This window comes from Salvelinus namaycush, chromosome 34 (genome assembly GCF_016432855.1).
Source record: "Salvelinus namaycush isolate Seneca chromosome 34, SaNama_1.0, whole genome shotgun sequence".
Taxonomy (NCBI): domain Eukaryota; kingdom Metazoa; phylum Chordata; class Actinopteri; order Salmoniformes; family Salmonidae; genus Salvelinus; species Salvelinus namaycush.
The window spans coordinates 30,656,491-30,671,490 of NC_052340.1; the positions used below are offsets into that span (position 1 = coordinate 30,656,491).

The following is a 15,000-nucleotide window of genomic DNA, read 5'->3' on the forward strand; positions in this document are numbered from 1 at the left end:
CTCTCTCTCTCTCTCTGTTTCTCTCTGTTTCTCTCGCTCTTTCTCTCTCTCTGTTTCTCTTTCTCTCTCTCTGTCTTGCACAAAACACACTCAGCGTCACGAAAACAGACTGAAAAAAGTCTTAAACTAATTTCCCAGTTCGCCCTGCTGGAGGTCAGACAGGGAAAACGCTGGCATCCCTGGTAATTGGTGTGTGTGTTGTGCATATGTGCCTGTGCGTGTGTGCTTTCATGCTTTCGTGTGTCCGTGTGTGACTCTGTGGGTAATTGAAAACGTTTTCCCCTCTCTTAGCTCTGGGTCCTCCGATGGCGGTTGATGATTATAGCTGAATGCTGTGTAATCCCACAGACGTGTGCAGTGTGGATAGGCATTCTATCTCTCCTTTTCTCCCTCCTTTATCCTTGAACCCTTTTTGTTTTGTTAGTCAGTTAATAACCTGGTTATTACGTTGGTTAAATGACTGTATTTACACACTCAGGCCTGTGTGTAATATAGAGTTGAGCAGAGCAGAGTAGGGACACATGGGGGTGGTCTCAGTCAGTGTGTTATTCCCAGTTTTCCTAGCGGTGGTTTGGCAGTGGGGAGAGAGTCGGTGGAAAGGGGGAGAGGGGGAGAAAGGGGGGTGGAACCCGACACAGGGTTGAGTAAATCCCTCTCGGATGGTAATGACAGGGTCCATGCTCTGGCCAATTTTCCCTGTGCTCCCTCATGGCCCAACTCAGCACTCAGCCAACAATTACTGAGACAGAAAAAAAGAGGGAGAAGGAGAAGGGGTGGAGGACTGGGGTGAGGGAAGGAAGTGGGATGGAGGGGATAGTGGGGGAGTGGGATACAGAGGGTAGGGGGAGTAGGGAATGAAGAGAAAGGAAACATAGAAAATATGGATGGAAAAGGGAGAACAAAAGAATGTTGGTGAACACTTTAACCAGGATTTATCCCTCCTTCTGTTTGTCCAAACGCTCAATTAACATGGTGGAAAAAGTTTCAGGCAACGACGTGGTAACGTTTAGGTAGTGTTTTGGTAAAGTTTGGGATTTTGGTAAAGTTTAGATAGGGTTTTGCTAGTGTTTGTGTAAAGTGTTGGTAGTGTTTTGGCAAAGTTTTGATAGTGTTTGTGTAAGGTGTTGGTAGTGTTATGGTAAAGGTTTAGTTTTGGTAGTGTTTCGGTAAAGTTTAGGTAGTGTTTAGGTAAAGGGTTGGTAGTGTTTTGGTAAAGTGTTGGTAGTGTTTTGGTAAAGTTTTGGTTTTGCCAGTGTTTCAGTAAAGTTTTGGTAGTGTTTTGGTAAAGTGTTGGTAGTGTTTGGTAAAGTGTCGGTAGTGTTCTGGTAAAGTGTTGGTAGTGTTTGGTAAAGTGTTGGCAGTGTTCTGGTAAAGTTTTGGTAGTGTTCTGGTAAAGTTTTGGTAGTGTTTTGGTAAAGTGTCGGTAGTGTTCTAGTAAAGTTTTGCTAGTGTTTCGGTAAAGTTTTGGTAGTGTTTTGGTAAAGTGTTGGTAGTGTTTGGTAAAGTGTTGGTAGTGTTCTGGTAAAGTGTTGGTAGTGTTTGGTAAAGTGTTGATAGTGTTCTGGTAAAGTTTTGGTAAGGTGTTGGTAGTGTTATGGTAAAGGTTTAGTTTTGGTAGTGTTTCGGTAAAGTTTTGGTAGTATTTAGGTAAAGTGTTGGTAAAGTTTTGGTAGTATTTAGGTAAAGTTTTGGTAGTGTTTTGGTAAAGTGTTGGTAGTGTTCTGGTAAAGTGTTGGTAGTGTTCTGGTAAAGTGTTGGTAGTGTTCTGGTAAAGTGTTGGTAGTGTTTTGATAAAGTGTTGGTGGTGTTTTGATAAAGTGTTGGTAGTGTTTTGGTAACGTGTTGGTAGTGTTCTGGGGTAAAGTGTTGGTAGTGTTTTGGTAAAGTGTTGGTAACGTTTTGGTAGTGTTTAGGTAAAGTGTTGATAGTGTTTTGGTAAAGTATTGGTTTTGGTAGTGTTTCGGTAAAGTTTTGGCAGTGTTTGGTAAATTGTTGGTAGTGTTTCGGTAAAGTTTTGGTAGTGTTTAGGTAGAGTGTTGATAGTGTTTTGGTAAAGTTTTGGTTTTGGTAGTGTTCTGGTAAAGTGTTGGTAGTGTTCTGGTAAAGTGTTGGTAGTGTTCTGGTAAAGTGTTGGTAGTGTTCTGGTAAAGTTTTGGTAGTGTTGTGGTAAAGTTTTGGTAGTGTTTTGGTAACGTGTTGGTAGTGTTCTGGGGTAAAGTGTTGGTCGTGTTTTGGTAAAGTGTTGGTAGTGTTTTGGTAAAGTGTTGGTAAAGTTTTGATAGTGTTTGTGTAAGGTGTTGGTAGTGTTTTGGTAAAGGTTTCGTTTTGGTAGTGCTTCTGTAAAGTTTTGGTAGTGTTTAGGTAAAGTGTTGATAGTGTTTTGGTAAAGTTTTGGTTTTGGTAGTGTTTCGGTAAAGTTTTGGCAGTGTTTGGTAAAGTGTTGGTAGTGTTTCGGTAAAGTTTTGGTAGTGTTTAGGTAAAGTGTTGATAGTGTTTTGGTAAAGTTTTGGTTTTGGTAGTGTTTCGGTAATGTGTTGGTAGTGTTCTGGTAAAGTGTTGGTAGTGTTCTGGTAAAGTTTTGGTAGTGTTTTGGTAAAGTGTTGGTAGTGTTCTGGTAAAGTGTTGGTAGGGTTGTGGTAAAGTTTTGGTAGTGTTGTGGTAAAGTTTTGGTAGTGTTTTGGTAACGTGTTGGTAGTGTTCTGGGGTAAAGTGTTGGTCGTATTTTGGTAAAGTGTTGGTAGTGTTTTGGTAAAGTGTTGGTAGTGTTCTGGTAAAGTTTTGGTTTTGGTAGTGTTTTGGTAATGTGTTGGTAGTTTTTTGGTAAAGTGTTGGTAGTGTTGTGGTAAAGTTTTGGTAGTGTTCTGGTAAAGTTTTGGTAGTGTTTTGGTAAAGTGTTGGTAGTTTTTTGGTAAAGTGTTGGTAGTGTTTTGGTAAAGTGTTGGCAGTGTTTTGGTAAAGTGCTGGTAGTGTTTTGGTAAAGTGTTGGTAGTGTTCTGGTAAAATGTTGGTAGTGTTGTGGTAACGTTTTGGTAGTGTTGTGGTAAAGTTTTGGTAGTGTTCTGGTAAAGTTTTGGTAGTGTTTTGGTAAAGTGTTGGTAGTTTTTTGGTAAAGTGTTGGTAGTGTTTTGGTAAAGTGCTGGTAGTGTTTTGGTAAAGTGTTGGTAGTTTTTTGGTTTTGGTAGTGTTTTGATAAAGTGTTGGTAGTGCTGGTAGTGTTTTGGTAAAGTGTTGGTAGTGTTTCGGTAAAGTGTTGGTAGTGTTCTGGTAAAGTTTTGGTAGTGTTCTGGGGTAAAGTGTCGATAGGATTCTGGGGTAAAGTGTTGGTAGTGTTTTGGTAACGTGTTGGTAGTGTTCTGGTAACATGTTGGTAGTGTTCTGGGGTAAAGTGTTGGTCGTGTCATGGTTTTGGTAGTGTTTTGGTAAAGTGTTGGTAGTGTTTCGGTAAAATGCTGGTAGTGTTTTGGTAAAGTGTTGGTAGTGTTCTGGTAAAGTTTTGGTAGTGTTGTGGTAAAGTTTTTGTAGTGTTCTGGTAAAGTTTTTGTAGTGTTCTGGTAAAGTGTTGGTAGTGTTTTGGTAACGTGTTGGTAGTGTTTTGGTAACGTGTTGGTAGTGTTCTGGTAAAGTGTTGGTCGTGATATGGTTTTGATAGTGTTTTGGTAAAGTGTTGGCAGTGCTGGTAGTGTTTCGGTAAAGTGTTGGTAGTGTTCTGGTAAAGTGTTGGTAGTGTTCTGGGGTAAAGTGTTGGTAGTGTTTTGGTAACGTGTTGGTAGTGTTCTGGTAACGTGTTGGTAGTGTTCTGGGGTAAAGTGTTGGTCGTGTTATGGTTTTGGTAGTGTTTTGGTAAAGTGTTGGTAGTGTTACGGTAAAGTGCTGGTAGTGTTTTGGTAAAGTGTTGGTAGTGTTCTGGTAAAGTGTTGGTAGTGTTCTGGTAAAGTGTTGGTAGTGTTCTGGGGTAAAGTGTTGGTAGTGTTTTGGTAACGTGTTGGTAGTGTTCTGGTAACGTGTTGGTAGTGTTCTGGGGTAAAGTGTTGGTCATGTTTTGGTTTTGGTAGTGTTTTGGTAAGGTGTTGGTAGTGTTGGTAGTGTTTTGGTAAAGTGTTGGTAGTGTTTTGGGGTAAAGTGTTGGTAGTGTTTTGGTAACGTGTTTGGTAGTGTTCTGGTTAACGTGTAGGTAGTGTTCTGGGGTAAAGTGTTGGTCGTGTTATGGTTTTGGTAGTGTTTTGGTAAAGTGTTGGTAGTGTTTTGGTAAAGTGTTGGTTGTGTTTTGGTAAAGTGCTGGTAGTGTTTTGGTAAAGTGTTGGTAGTGTTTTGGTAAAGTTTTGTTTTTGGTAAAGTGTTGGTAATGTTTTGGTAAAGTGTTGGTAGTATTTTGGTAAAGTTTTGGTTTTGGTAGTGTTTTGGTAAAGTGTTGGTTTCGGTAAAGTGTTGGTAGTGTTTTGGTAAAGTGTTGGTGGTGTTTTGGTAAAGTGTTGGTTTTGGTAAAGTCTTGGTAGTGTTTTGGTAAAGTTTTGGTTTTGGTAGTGTTTTGGTAAAGTTTTGGTTTTGGTAAAGTTTTGGTAGTGTTTTGGTAAAGTTTTGGTTTTGGTAAAGTTTTGGTAGTGTTTTGGAAGTGCTGCGGTTGCATTTCCACTGTTTAATTACCCAATGTCCGTCCCAGCTGATGGCTCCCTCTCTCCCACTGTCCTGTTCTCACTCTCTCCTACGCTCCTCTTCTCCGTCTGGACAATTCTGGGAGCAACAGGTATGGCCAAAGGCAGTGTGCATGGAATGTGGGAGACCAGGGAGCTTCTGGAATAAAGTTATACAGCGCAGCACGACTTACCATGGCAACAAAGAACAGACAGACACAAACACATCTTACTGACAAAGACGCACCCACTCACACACGCACACACACGCATGCACACACACACACAATGCATTATCTCCCGTGCTCAGACATGGACCCAAAACCCCATTGTGCTGAGGAACAAAACCCTTCCTTTTGTGACAGAAAAAATAAGTGTTTAATAGCTCAGTGTTCTAGCAGGAAACCACAGAAACAGGAAGACTGCTACATTGAACCTTACATGACAAAAGATCATTACAGTGATGGTTCTGCAGCCACCGCCACCTTAATATAGAAACCGTCATCTATAACTGACTGGATGGAGGGGGGATGGAGGGGTGAGTGAGGAGACGATGAGGGAGGGAGGCTTCATCATAATGTTTAATGAGAACTGATAATGGATTGTCAGAAGGGGGGGGGGGGGGGTGAAGGTAGGGGTGATACTAATATTAACCATGTACACACACACACACACACACACACACACACACACACACACACACACACACACACACACACACACACACACACACACCCTCTCTCTACCCCTCTCTCTGTCCCGCTCTCTACCCCTCTCTCTATCCCTCTCTCTACCCCTCTCTCTGTCCCTCTCTCTCTATCCCTCAATCCAAAAGGCTAATTTCCACCCAAACCATCTGTATAGACTAGAAGGAGCCTTTAGGTCCCTTTCAGTTGGAATGACCCCCCCGCCCCCCCTCCCTCCCTCCCTTTATCTTTCTTTCCCTCTCCCCTCTCCAGTACAGACCCTCTCCTCCATTCTAATCATTGACTGTTTGCTTCCTGGATGAACGAACAGTGTTTATCTTCTCCTTCTGCCCCCCCTCTCTCTCTCTCTCTCTCTCCCTCATCCTCTTCTTTACTAGTTGTAAATTGACCACACAAACACAAGTGCATGCATACACTTACTGACACACCCACATACACACACTCCTCCAGTCGTTCTCTCTCTCTCTCTCTCTCTCTCTCTCTCTCTCTCTCTCTCTCTCTCTCTCTCTCTCTCTCTCTCTCTCTCTCTCTCTCTCTGTTTCTCTATGTAATAATTTATTGCCACGTCGCTCCTCCAAAAATAACACTGATAATTAATTTCCATTGTGAAATTATTCGTCAGTAGATGGACTGGCATTCATATTTCACCCCGTGTCCATCCCTTTGCTCTCCCATGTGACCTTCATTACTCAGATGGGGGCAGTTACGGTTAACTTATTTACTGTAACGTGAATACAGAGTGAAACATTATAAAACACAGACCCTAGATCCAGGTCACTTCTTAATTACAGGGTTGAAAACAAACTCTGTCAAATATGTACGTCCCTAAGAAAGTCCCATGGACAGATCTGGGACCAGCGGGGTTAGGCTCACTGCCATGGTAACTTACTACACATCCAACAGTCAGTTGATTTGATATCTTGACTAAACCAAGTTGAAGTTGGTCTTCCTAACTTCCCTTTTGAATAGAAAAGAAGACTTCAGGAGTTGTTCAGATAGCTAGTTCACTCAATTCCAATCGGTTAGCAGTGACTGCAAACAAGAATAAGGATTTAATCACTTAGCTACATCCACCACAGACAAACACTATTATTGATTTCCCCAAAACAAAACATTTAAATGATTTAGTGTTAATGATTTTGCAACACCAAAGTCAACTCAGTCACTTCAAACCTAGTTGTGTCCCACAGCTGCTTTGTCTGACAGTATACCCATGAGTTTGGCAAAGTGAGAGTACTCCAGACCACCTCCCTAACCCTGTACCTTTCTCTCCCTCCTATCGGTCCCAGGGCCTCCGACGGCTCCGCTCCACCTCATCTCCAATGTCAATGAGACGTCGGTCAACTTGGAGTGGAGCACCCCCCTCTCTTCTGGCGGACGCCAGGACCTCAGCTACAACGTGGTGTGTAAACGTTGTGGGCCAGAGGGGACACGGTGTCAGCCCTGTGGGAACGGGGTCCACTTCAGCCCCCAGCAGCTGAGCCTCAGGGCCACCAAGGTGTCTATCAACGACCTGCAGGCCCACACAAACTACACCTTTGAGATCTGGGCTGTCAACGGGGTCTCCCAGCAGAGCCCTGGACCTGAGCAGGCCGTGTCGGTGACAGTCACTACCAACCAGGCCGGTGAGTTGGGGTTGGGGTTGGTTGGGGGGAGATGTGTGTGGGTGGGGAGAGAGAGATGCTGGAGACTGTTGTTGTTGCTTGTGTTGTCTTGGTAAAGGCTGAGATGTGCTTTGAATGTTTGAATATCCGTGCCTTTTTCTTTTCTTTTAAAGGGAATGGGGAATCAGACAACATTTCCATTCTAATGAATTGTATTGATTTGGTTAGTCTTAATTAGGTTGTTGCGGTCTGTTAGGCAGGGCTGTGTGTGAGTGTCTGTGTCCTTGCCTGTGTGTGTGTATTGTTCCATTGGAGTGGGATCATAAATACCATGCCTGGCCCTGTACAACGACAGTAGAGCTCTCTGTCTCTGCCTGGTGGTGCGCTGAAAGGCCCCTATTTTTTTGTCGTTCGGCCATTTTTTATCCAGTTGTTGTGCAAATGTGTTTTATGGCTGTGACCTTCCCTTTCCCAGTGATAGATTATTCTTACCTCTGGTTTTACTGCTGTGTTTTGGGTGGCGGGTTAAGTGCCTTTTTGTGTTGTTGATTTTATCACTGATTTCCATCCCTGGGAAAAGAGAATATGTCTTTCTGGTTAGGACAGTGACTGGGGGATTCTGACTGGCTATTTAAGGACATGGTGGCTTGATTAATCTGTTCTGGGGAGAAAGGGGAGATTAATGGATCTAGAACTGCTGTGAAACCAGTTGTCCTGCGAGCCAGACCTATGTCAGAGTTGTGTTAGTTGATTCTCTCTCACTCTCTCTCTCTCTCTCTCTCTCTCTCTCTCTCTCTCTCTCTCTCTCTCTCTCTCTCTCTCTCACTCTCACTCTCACTCTCTTTCTCTCTCATCCACACACATACCGTACATACACACACACAGATTAATATCCCTGTGTGTAGCTCTGGGGGGATCATCTTACTGGAAATAGTGAGATATATTAATGATGTTGCCTTTGGCTCGTCAATAAAGCAAGTCTCACAACTGTTCTTCATTCTCTAATACTTAAATTAAGTTGGCCCTCCACAGCTGAAGACATTGTAAGTGTGTGTGCATGCGTAGTCATGCTTGTGTGTGTGTGTGTGTGTGTGTGTGTGTGTATTTTAGTTAGAGAATGCCTGTCTGAAAAAAGTGTGTATGTGTGGATTGAAGAGAATAGCACCAGAGTGATTGGATTTCTCCCCTAATACTCAGTAGCAGTTTTCAGAAATCTAGTTTCATCCCCTGTAATCCAGACCGTCATCTGTGGCTGTAACTCTCTCTATATCACCCCCATCCAGACAGTCATCTGTGGCTGCCCCTCTTTCTATCTTTCTATATCACCCCAATCTAGACAGTCATCTGTGGCTGTCCCTCTTTCTATATCACCCCAATCCAGACCGTCATCTGTGGCTGTAACTCTCTCTATATCACCCCCATCCAGACAGTCATCTGTGGCTGCCCCTCTTTCTATCTTTCTATATCACCCCAATCTAGACAGTCATCTGTGGCTGTCCCTCTCTCTATATCACCCCAATCCAGACAGTCATCTGTGGCTGACCCTCTCTCTATATCACCCCAATCCAGACAGTCATCTGTGGCTGTAACTCTCTCTATATCACCCCCATCCAGACAGTCATCTGTGGCTGTCCCTCTTTCTATTTTTCTATATCACCCCAATCTAGACAGTCATCTGTGGCTGTCCCTCTCTCTATATCACCCCAATCCAGACAGTCATCTGTGGCTGACCCTCTCTCTATATCACCCCCATTCAGACAGTCATCTGTGGCTGACCCTCTCTCTATATCACCCCCATCCAGACAGTCATCTGTGGTTGACCCTCTCTCTATATCACCCCATCCAGACAGTCATCTGTGGCTGACCCTCTCTCTATATCACCCCCATCCAGACAGTCATCTGTGGCTGTAACTCTCTCTATATCACCCCCATCCAGACAGTCATCTGTGGCTGTCCCTCTTTCTATCTTTCTATATCACCCCAATCTAGACAGTCATCTGTGGCTGTCCCTCTCTCTATATCACCCCAATCCAGACAGTCATCTGTGGCTGACCCTCTCTCTATATCACCCCCATTCAGACAGTCATCTGTGGCTGACCCTCTCTCTATATCACCCCCATCCAGACAGTCATCTGTGGCTGACCCTCTCTCTATATCACCCCATTCAGACAGTCATCTGTGGCTGACCCTCTCTCTATATCACCCCCATCCAGACAGTCATCTGTGGCTGACCCTCTCTCTATATCACCCCCATCCAGACAATCATCTGTGGCTGACCCTCTTTCTATATCACCCCATCCAGACAGTCATCTGTGGCTGACCCTCTCTCTATATCACCCCCATTCAGACAGTCATCTGTGGCTGACCCTCTCTCTATATCACCCCCATCCAGACAGTCATCTGTGGCTGACCCTCTCTCTATATCACCCCCATTCAGACAGTCATCTGTGGCTGACCCTCTCTCTATATCACCCCCATTCAGACAGTCATCCGTGGCTGACCCTCTCTCTATATCACCCCCATCCAGACAGTCATCTGTGGTTGACCCTCTCTCTATATCACCCCCATCCAGACACAGTGGATTATTCATTTATTATGATAGATGTGTTATGATAGATGTATTATGATAGATGTATTATGATAGATGTATTATGATAGATGTGTTATGATAGATGTGTTATGATAGATGTATTATGATAGATGTGTTATGATATTATGATAGATGTGCTATGATAGATGTATTATGATAGATGTATTATGATAGATGTGTTATGATATTATGATAGATGTGCTATGATAGATGTATTATGATAGATGTATTATGATAGATGTATTATGATAGATGTGTTATGATATTATGATAGATGTGCTATGATAGATGTATTATGATAGATGTATTATGATAGATGTGTTATGATATTATGATAGATGTGCTATGATAGATGTATTATGATAGATGTGTTATGATATTATGATAGATGTGCTATGATAGATGTATTATGATAGCTGTATTATGATAGATGTGTTATGATATTATGATAGATGTGCTATGATAGATGTATTATGATAGATGTGTTATGATAGATGTGTTATGATAGATGTGTTATGATAGATGTATTATGATAGATGTGTTATGATATTATGATAGTTGTGCTATGATAGATGTATTATGATAGATGTATTATGATAGATGTGTTATGATATTATGATAGATGTGCTATGATAGATGTATTATGATAGATGTGTTATGATAGATGTATTATGATAGATGTGTTATGATAGATGTGTTATGATATTCTCTGTGAAAAGCCACTTGGGCCATTGCCCTTGATCAAGGCTGATGTTTCTGTAGGGAAGAGTGCAGAGGGAAGGAGAGATTCCTACTTTCACCCTGAACATCCCCCCTGGTAAATCAGACGGGCTGTAATCCCTTCACCCCTCTGGATGAAGAAAGGGGTGTGTGTGGAGTTGAGGGGTGGCGGTCAGGGTTTTGGGAGGATGTCCAGCTTTGTGTCGACCCCAGGCTGTAAATGAATGTTTTTAAAGTTTATGAGATTCAGAATCTTTGGTCTACATCTTGTGTGTGTGTGTGTGTTTGGCAGTGTGTGTGTGTGTGTGTGTGTGTGTGTGTGTGTGTGTGTGTGTGTGTGTGTGTGTGTGTGTGTGTGTGTGTGTGTGTGTGTGTGTGTGTGTGTGTGTGTTTGTGTGTGTATGTCTCAATGTGATCCTTGGTGTGTGTAATGTGTAGGTAGTGAGTTAGTGCATGCCATGCAAGTGTTTGTCATTGTGTGTGTGTGTGTGTTTCCATCCCTGTACTGAATCGGACATGATGTGAAGACGGGGACGTGGGTGGAAGAAAACCTTTTATTGCGGATCTCGTTGGGGAAATGTTTTCTCGATGCCCTGAAAAACGTCTCCCCACAGTGTTTCCTCTGCGGCAGCAAATCAAGTGTCTGGTAACCAGACTCCAATATATCGACCACATGTTCTCCACAGCCTTTGTTTCTTTAATGGCAAACCATATTCCACCACATATTCTCCCAACAACACAGTTACCTGGATACCTCAGAACGAACATGACACAAAGACAAACTCATTCACTCTTTCTCTCTCTCTGTTTGACAAACTAACTCACTCAAGAGCGTAACTTACTCACAGGGTCCAACTCTTTCTCACTGTGACATACAGACTCAGAAAGTAGCTCAAAAAGTAGCTAGCTCAACAAACTTACCCACAAAGACATTTCCATCCATCCAGGGAGCAAACGTTCAACCAATCCCAGTTTGTCTGTGTTGCTCGTTCCCAACTAATGTGTCTCTGCTAGCTAATATATGCATGGGCTGCTGTGTGACATTGAGTTCTCCACTGTCTGTGAGAGATAATGTTAGTATGTGTGTTTACATCTGTCTGTTGGTATAATGACTTTGTGTGTGTGTGTGTGTGTGCACGTGCATGCATGCTTGGGTGTGTGTGTGAGTGTTGCGGCGGGCGAGCTGTGAAAGAGTTTCTGGAGCACATTATTGAGAAATGAGATCTGAATATTCATTGCTGTTCCACTTAGTATTCCAGGAGCGTTTTAGCCCACGCTTTCAGGAGGCGGTAAGACATTACACATCTGCCCCACATTCATGTCAGTCTACAGAGGTGCCGGTCAGGCAGCTAGTTTACACTGTTATTATCTAGCCCTGCTGTTACATCTCTAACCTCCTGCTTCGCCTGTGTTAGCTTGATCCTGGCCGGGTGTTTGGCGTGTGATAGAGTCTCAACGTATGTGAGTGTAGGCTTACATGTGTGTTATGTGTGTGGGATTTTGTGTGTGTGCTCACATGCATGAATGTGTGTGTGTTTTATCTCCTCTTACACTTGATTGATAGTACAGGGTGTGTCCTTCCATTGTAACCTCCACCTCCTCTATACGGAGCCTCAGAAGGAACCACTCACAGAATCACTCATCTTTAACTTCACATTAGCCTTGGAAAAAGCAACAAGAGGTCCAGAACACGATTAAATCTCCATATCTGTCATCTTTGGAGAAAAGATGGATGTGTGGATTACCTAAGGGGAATGGGCAGGGTGACCCTTTGGGTTTCTTGCTGGTTGGGAGTGTCCCTGGCCACCCCCGGGGGGCCCTTCAAATTGGGTCTGGCTGCCAGGCGTCCTCCAGTAAGATTGATCTGAGGGTTGCAAATGGGCACAGTTCTAATTGTTTAACAGAGACGCAACACTTTAGCCTGACCGGCAGGATGACACAACCCAGGGAAATCTATTTACCGCTGCTCACTCCGAGAGCTGTCTGTACACCCCCCTTTCCACGTTCCTGACCCATCGCCCCCCTCCAATCCCCACCGACCCCACCACTGAAACCAAACCCATCGGTGGTGCTTGGATTCCAGGCCTGGTTGAACTCAATCCCTCTCTAAAAGCCTGGTTGTGTTAGCGTTAGCGTGAACACTAGCCTCCCGGGACAGTAACTCCTGGACTGGTCAGGGGCAATAGAATGTATATAACGTCACAGATAATTCAATCATAATCGAGGATGGGGGTTGTGTCATTAATCACAGCAGTGTAATTGTTTAAAAGGCAGCAGCAGGTAGAATGTGTAGGATAGCAAGGTTACAGTAGCCAGAGTCACGCGTCAGAGATTAACTTAGCCTCTACAGTAGACCTACTCTAGCTAACTTTACTGTACATGGCAGACTGTAGGCTACCCAAACATCGGCAACAACGTTTTTCCTGCGTTTGTGTTTTAGCTTAGTGATGTGAGGATAATATAAGTTAGCCTATGGTGGAGATTCAGAATAGTCTGTGTGACTGGGTCCGTGTGTGACTGGGTCCGTGTGTGACTGGGTCCGTGTGTGACTGGGTCCGTGTGTGACTGGGTCCGTGTGTGACTGGGTCCGTGTGTGACTGGGTCCGTGTGTGACTGGGTCCGTGTTACTGGGTCCGTGTGTGTAATGTGTGTAGTGTATATGGGGGAAGGGTTATTGGGTATGGAAGCTTTACCAGGGATTTAATTGGAGGCCATTGAGGAGGTGAGAGGCAGGAAGGGTCTGGAAGGGTGTGTGTTTCTCCCTGCAGGGTTCTACAATGCCAACATGTTACTTGCATAAACATTTTTCTGTGTGACCTGGAATTTTTATTTAGGAGCACCAGTGCGCCTAGAAACATGAAGGATTCTATCTTTAATATCTCACATTTCTTCCTTGTGCTCCTAAATGTCTTTGTGTGCACCTACATTTTTCAATAGGATGTAGGATGTAGGATGTTCATTTTCCAACATTTATTTCAACATTTTTCATGTGCTACTTGTAAAAAGGTCAGCGTAGAGCCCTGCCCTGTCTGAAGATGTCTTTGAACTCCACCATCCAGCTCTACCTGACTGTGTGTGTGTGTGTACTCTCCCTACCTGACTGTGTGTGTGTGTGTGTGTACTCTACCTACCTGACTGTGTGTGTGTGTGTGTGTGTGTGTGTACTCTCCCTACCTGACTGTGTGTGTGTGTGTGTGTACTCTCCCTACCTGACTGTGTGTGTGTGTGTGTGTGTACTCTACCTACCTGACTGTGTGTGTGTGTGTGTACTCTACCTACCTGACTGTGTGTGTGTGTGTACTCTCCCTACCTGACTGTGTGTGTGTGTGTATTCTCCCTACCTGACTGTGTGTGTGTGTACTCTCCCTACCTGTCTGTGTGTGTGTGTGTGTGTGTGTGTGTGTGTGTGTGTGTACTCTACCTACCTGACTGTGTGTGTGTGTGTGTGTACTCTACCTACCTGACTGTGTGTGTGTGTGTACTCTCCCTACCTGACTGTGTGTGTGTGTGTGTACTCTCCCTACCTTTCTGTCTGTGTGTGTGTGTGTGTGTGTGTACTCTACCTACCTGACTGTGTGTGTGTGTGTACTCTCCCTACCTGACTGTGTGTGTGTGTGTGTGTGTGTGTGTGTGTGTGTGTGTGTGTGTGTACTCTACCTACCTGACTGTGTGTGTGTGTGTGTGTACTCTACCTACCTGACTGTGTGTGTGTGTGTGTGTGTGTACTCTACCTACCTGTGTGTGTGTGTGTGTGTGTGTGTGTGTGTGTGTGTGTGTGTGTGTGTGTGTGTGTGTGTGTGTGTGTGTGTGTGTGTGTGTGTGTGTGTGTGTGTGTGTGTGTACTCTACCTACCTGACTGTGTGTGTGTGTGTACTCTCCCTACCTGTGTGTGTGTGTGTGTGTGTGTGTGTGTGTGTGTGTGTGTGTGTGTGTGTGTGTGTGTGTGTGTGTGTGTGTGTGTGTGTGTGTGTGTGTGTGTGTGTGTGTGTGTGTGTGTGTGTGTGTGTGTGTGTGTGTGTGTGTGTGTGTGTACTCTGCCTACCTGTCTGTTTATCTGTGTGATCCTCTGTCTATAATTGCATTTCTCTGTCCTTGAGTGTGTGGTGGTGTTTTGTAGCCTCCGCTTCTGCATTTGTCAGTCCTTTTCTATCAGTAAGTGGATGTTTTTTTACAGACAATGATATCCATATGGATGATGTGTCTTTGTAGTGTCGTCTGTGCCTGACTCTGACCCAATTTGTGTGTTGTCAGTCTCTGAAAAAGAGGTTTGGTTTTTGGAGCGAGTGGCGAGGGAGTGTGTGTGAGCTGTTATCTGTGTTTTAACCTTCACATGTTGAAGCGGTAACACAGACAAAGAGCAGCTGGTTGAAATACTGTCTCATCATGGGCTGCTGTAGAATGGGCTTTAGATAATGATCTCTGTCTATGTTTAATAAAAAACTATTGATTGGCTCCGTTGAAGACGGGCGGCAGGTGGCCTAGTGGTTAGAGCGTTGGACTAGTAACCGAAAGGTTGCAAGATCGAGTCACCGAGCTGACAAGCTAAAAATCTGTTGTTCTGCCCCTGAACAAGGCAGTTCCTAGGCCATCATTAAAAATAAGAATTTGTTCTTAACTGACTTGCCAAGGTAAATAAAACAGGGGGGGAGATGTCATAGCAATGTAGTGGTTTTCCAGGGTGACTGAAGAATTGGTGGGACAGGAAGTGAGATAGCTTAGCTTGGAGCATCTGCTGTGTGGAGAAGCCATTG

General features: G+C 44.0%; 1 protein-coding gene across 2 annotated transcripts in view; it reads left to right on the forward strand.

Annotated features, from left to right (window-relative positions):
• The window catches only part of LOC120029002 (ephrin type-A receptor 4), a 79,988-nt gene that overhangs the window by 43,390 nt on the left and 21,598 nt on the right, over positions 1–15,000 (forward strand). For both annotated transcript variants that reach the window (XM_038974287.1, XM_038974288.1), the window contains exon 5: positions 6,625–6,960. In XM_038974287.1, the coding sequence (XP_038830215.1) occupies positions 6,625–6,960 (336 nt within the window). The remainder of the gene's footprint in view (positions 1–6,624; positions 6,961–15,000) is intronic.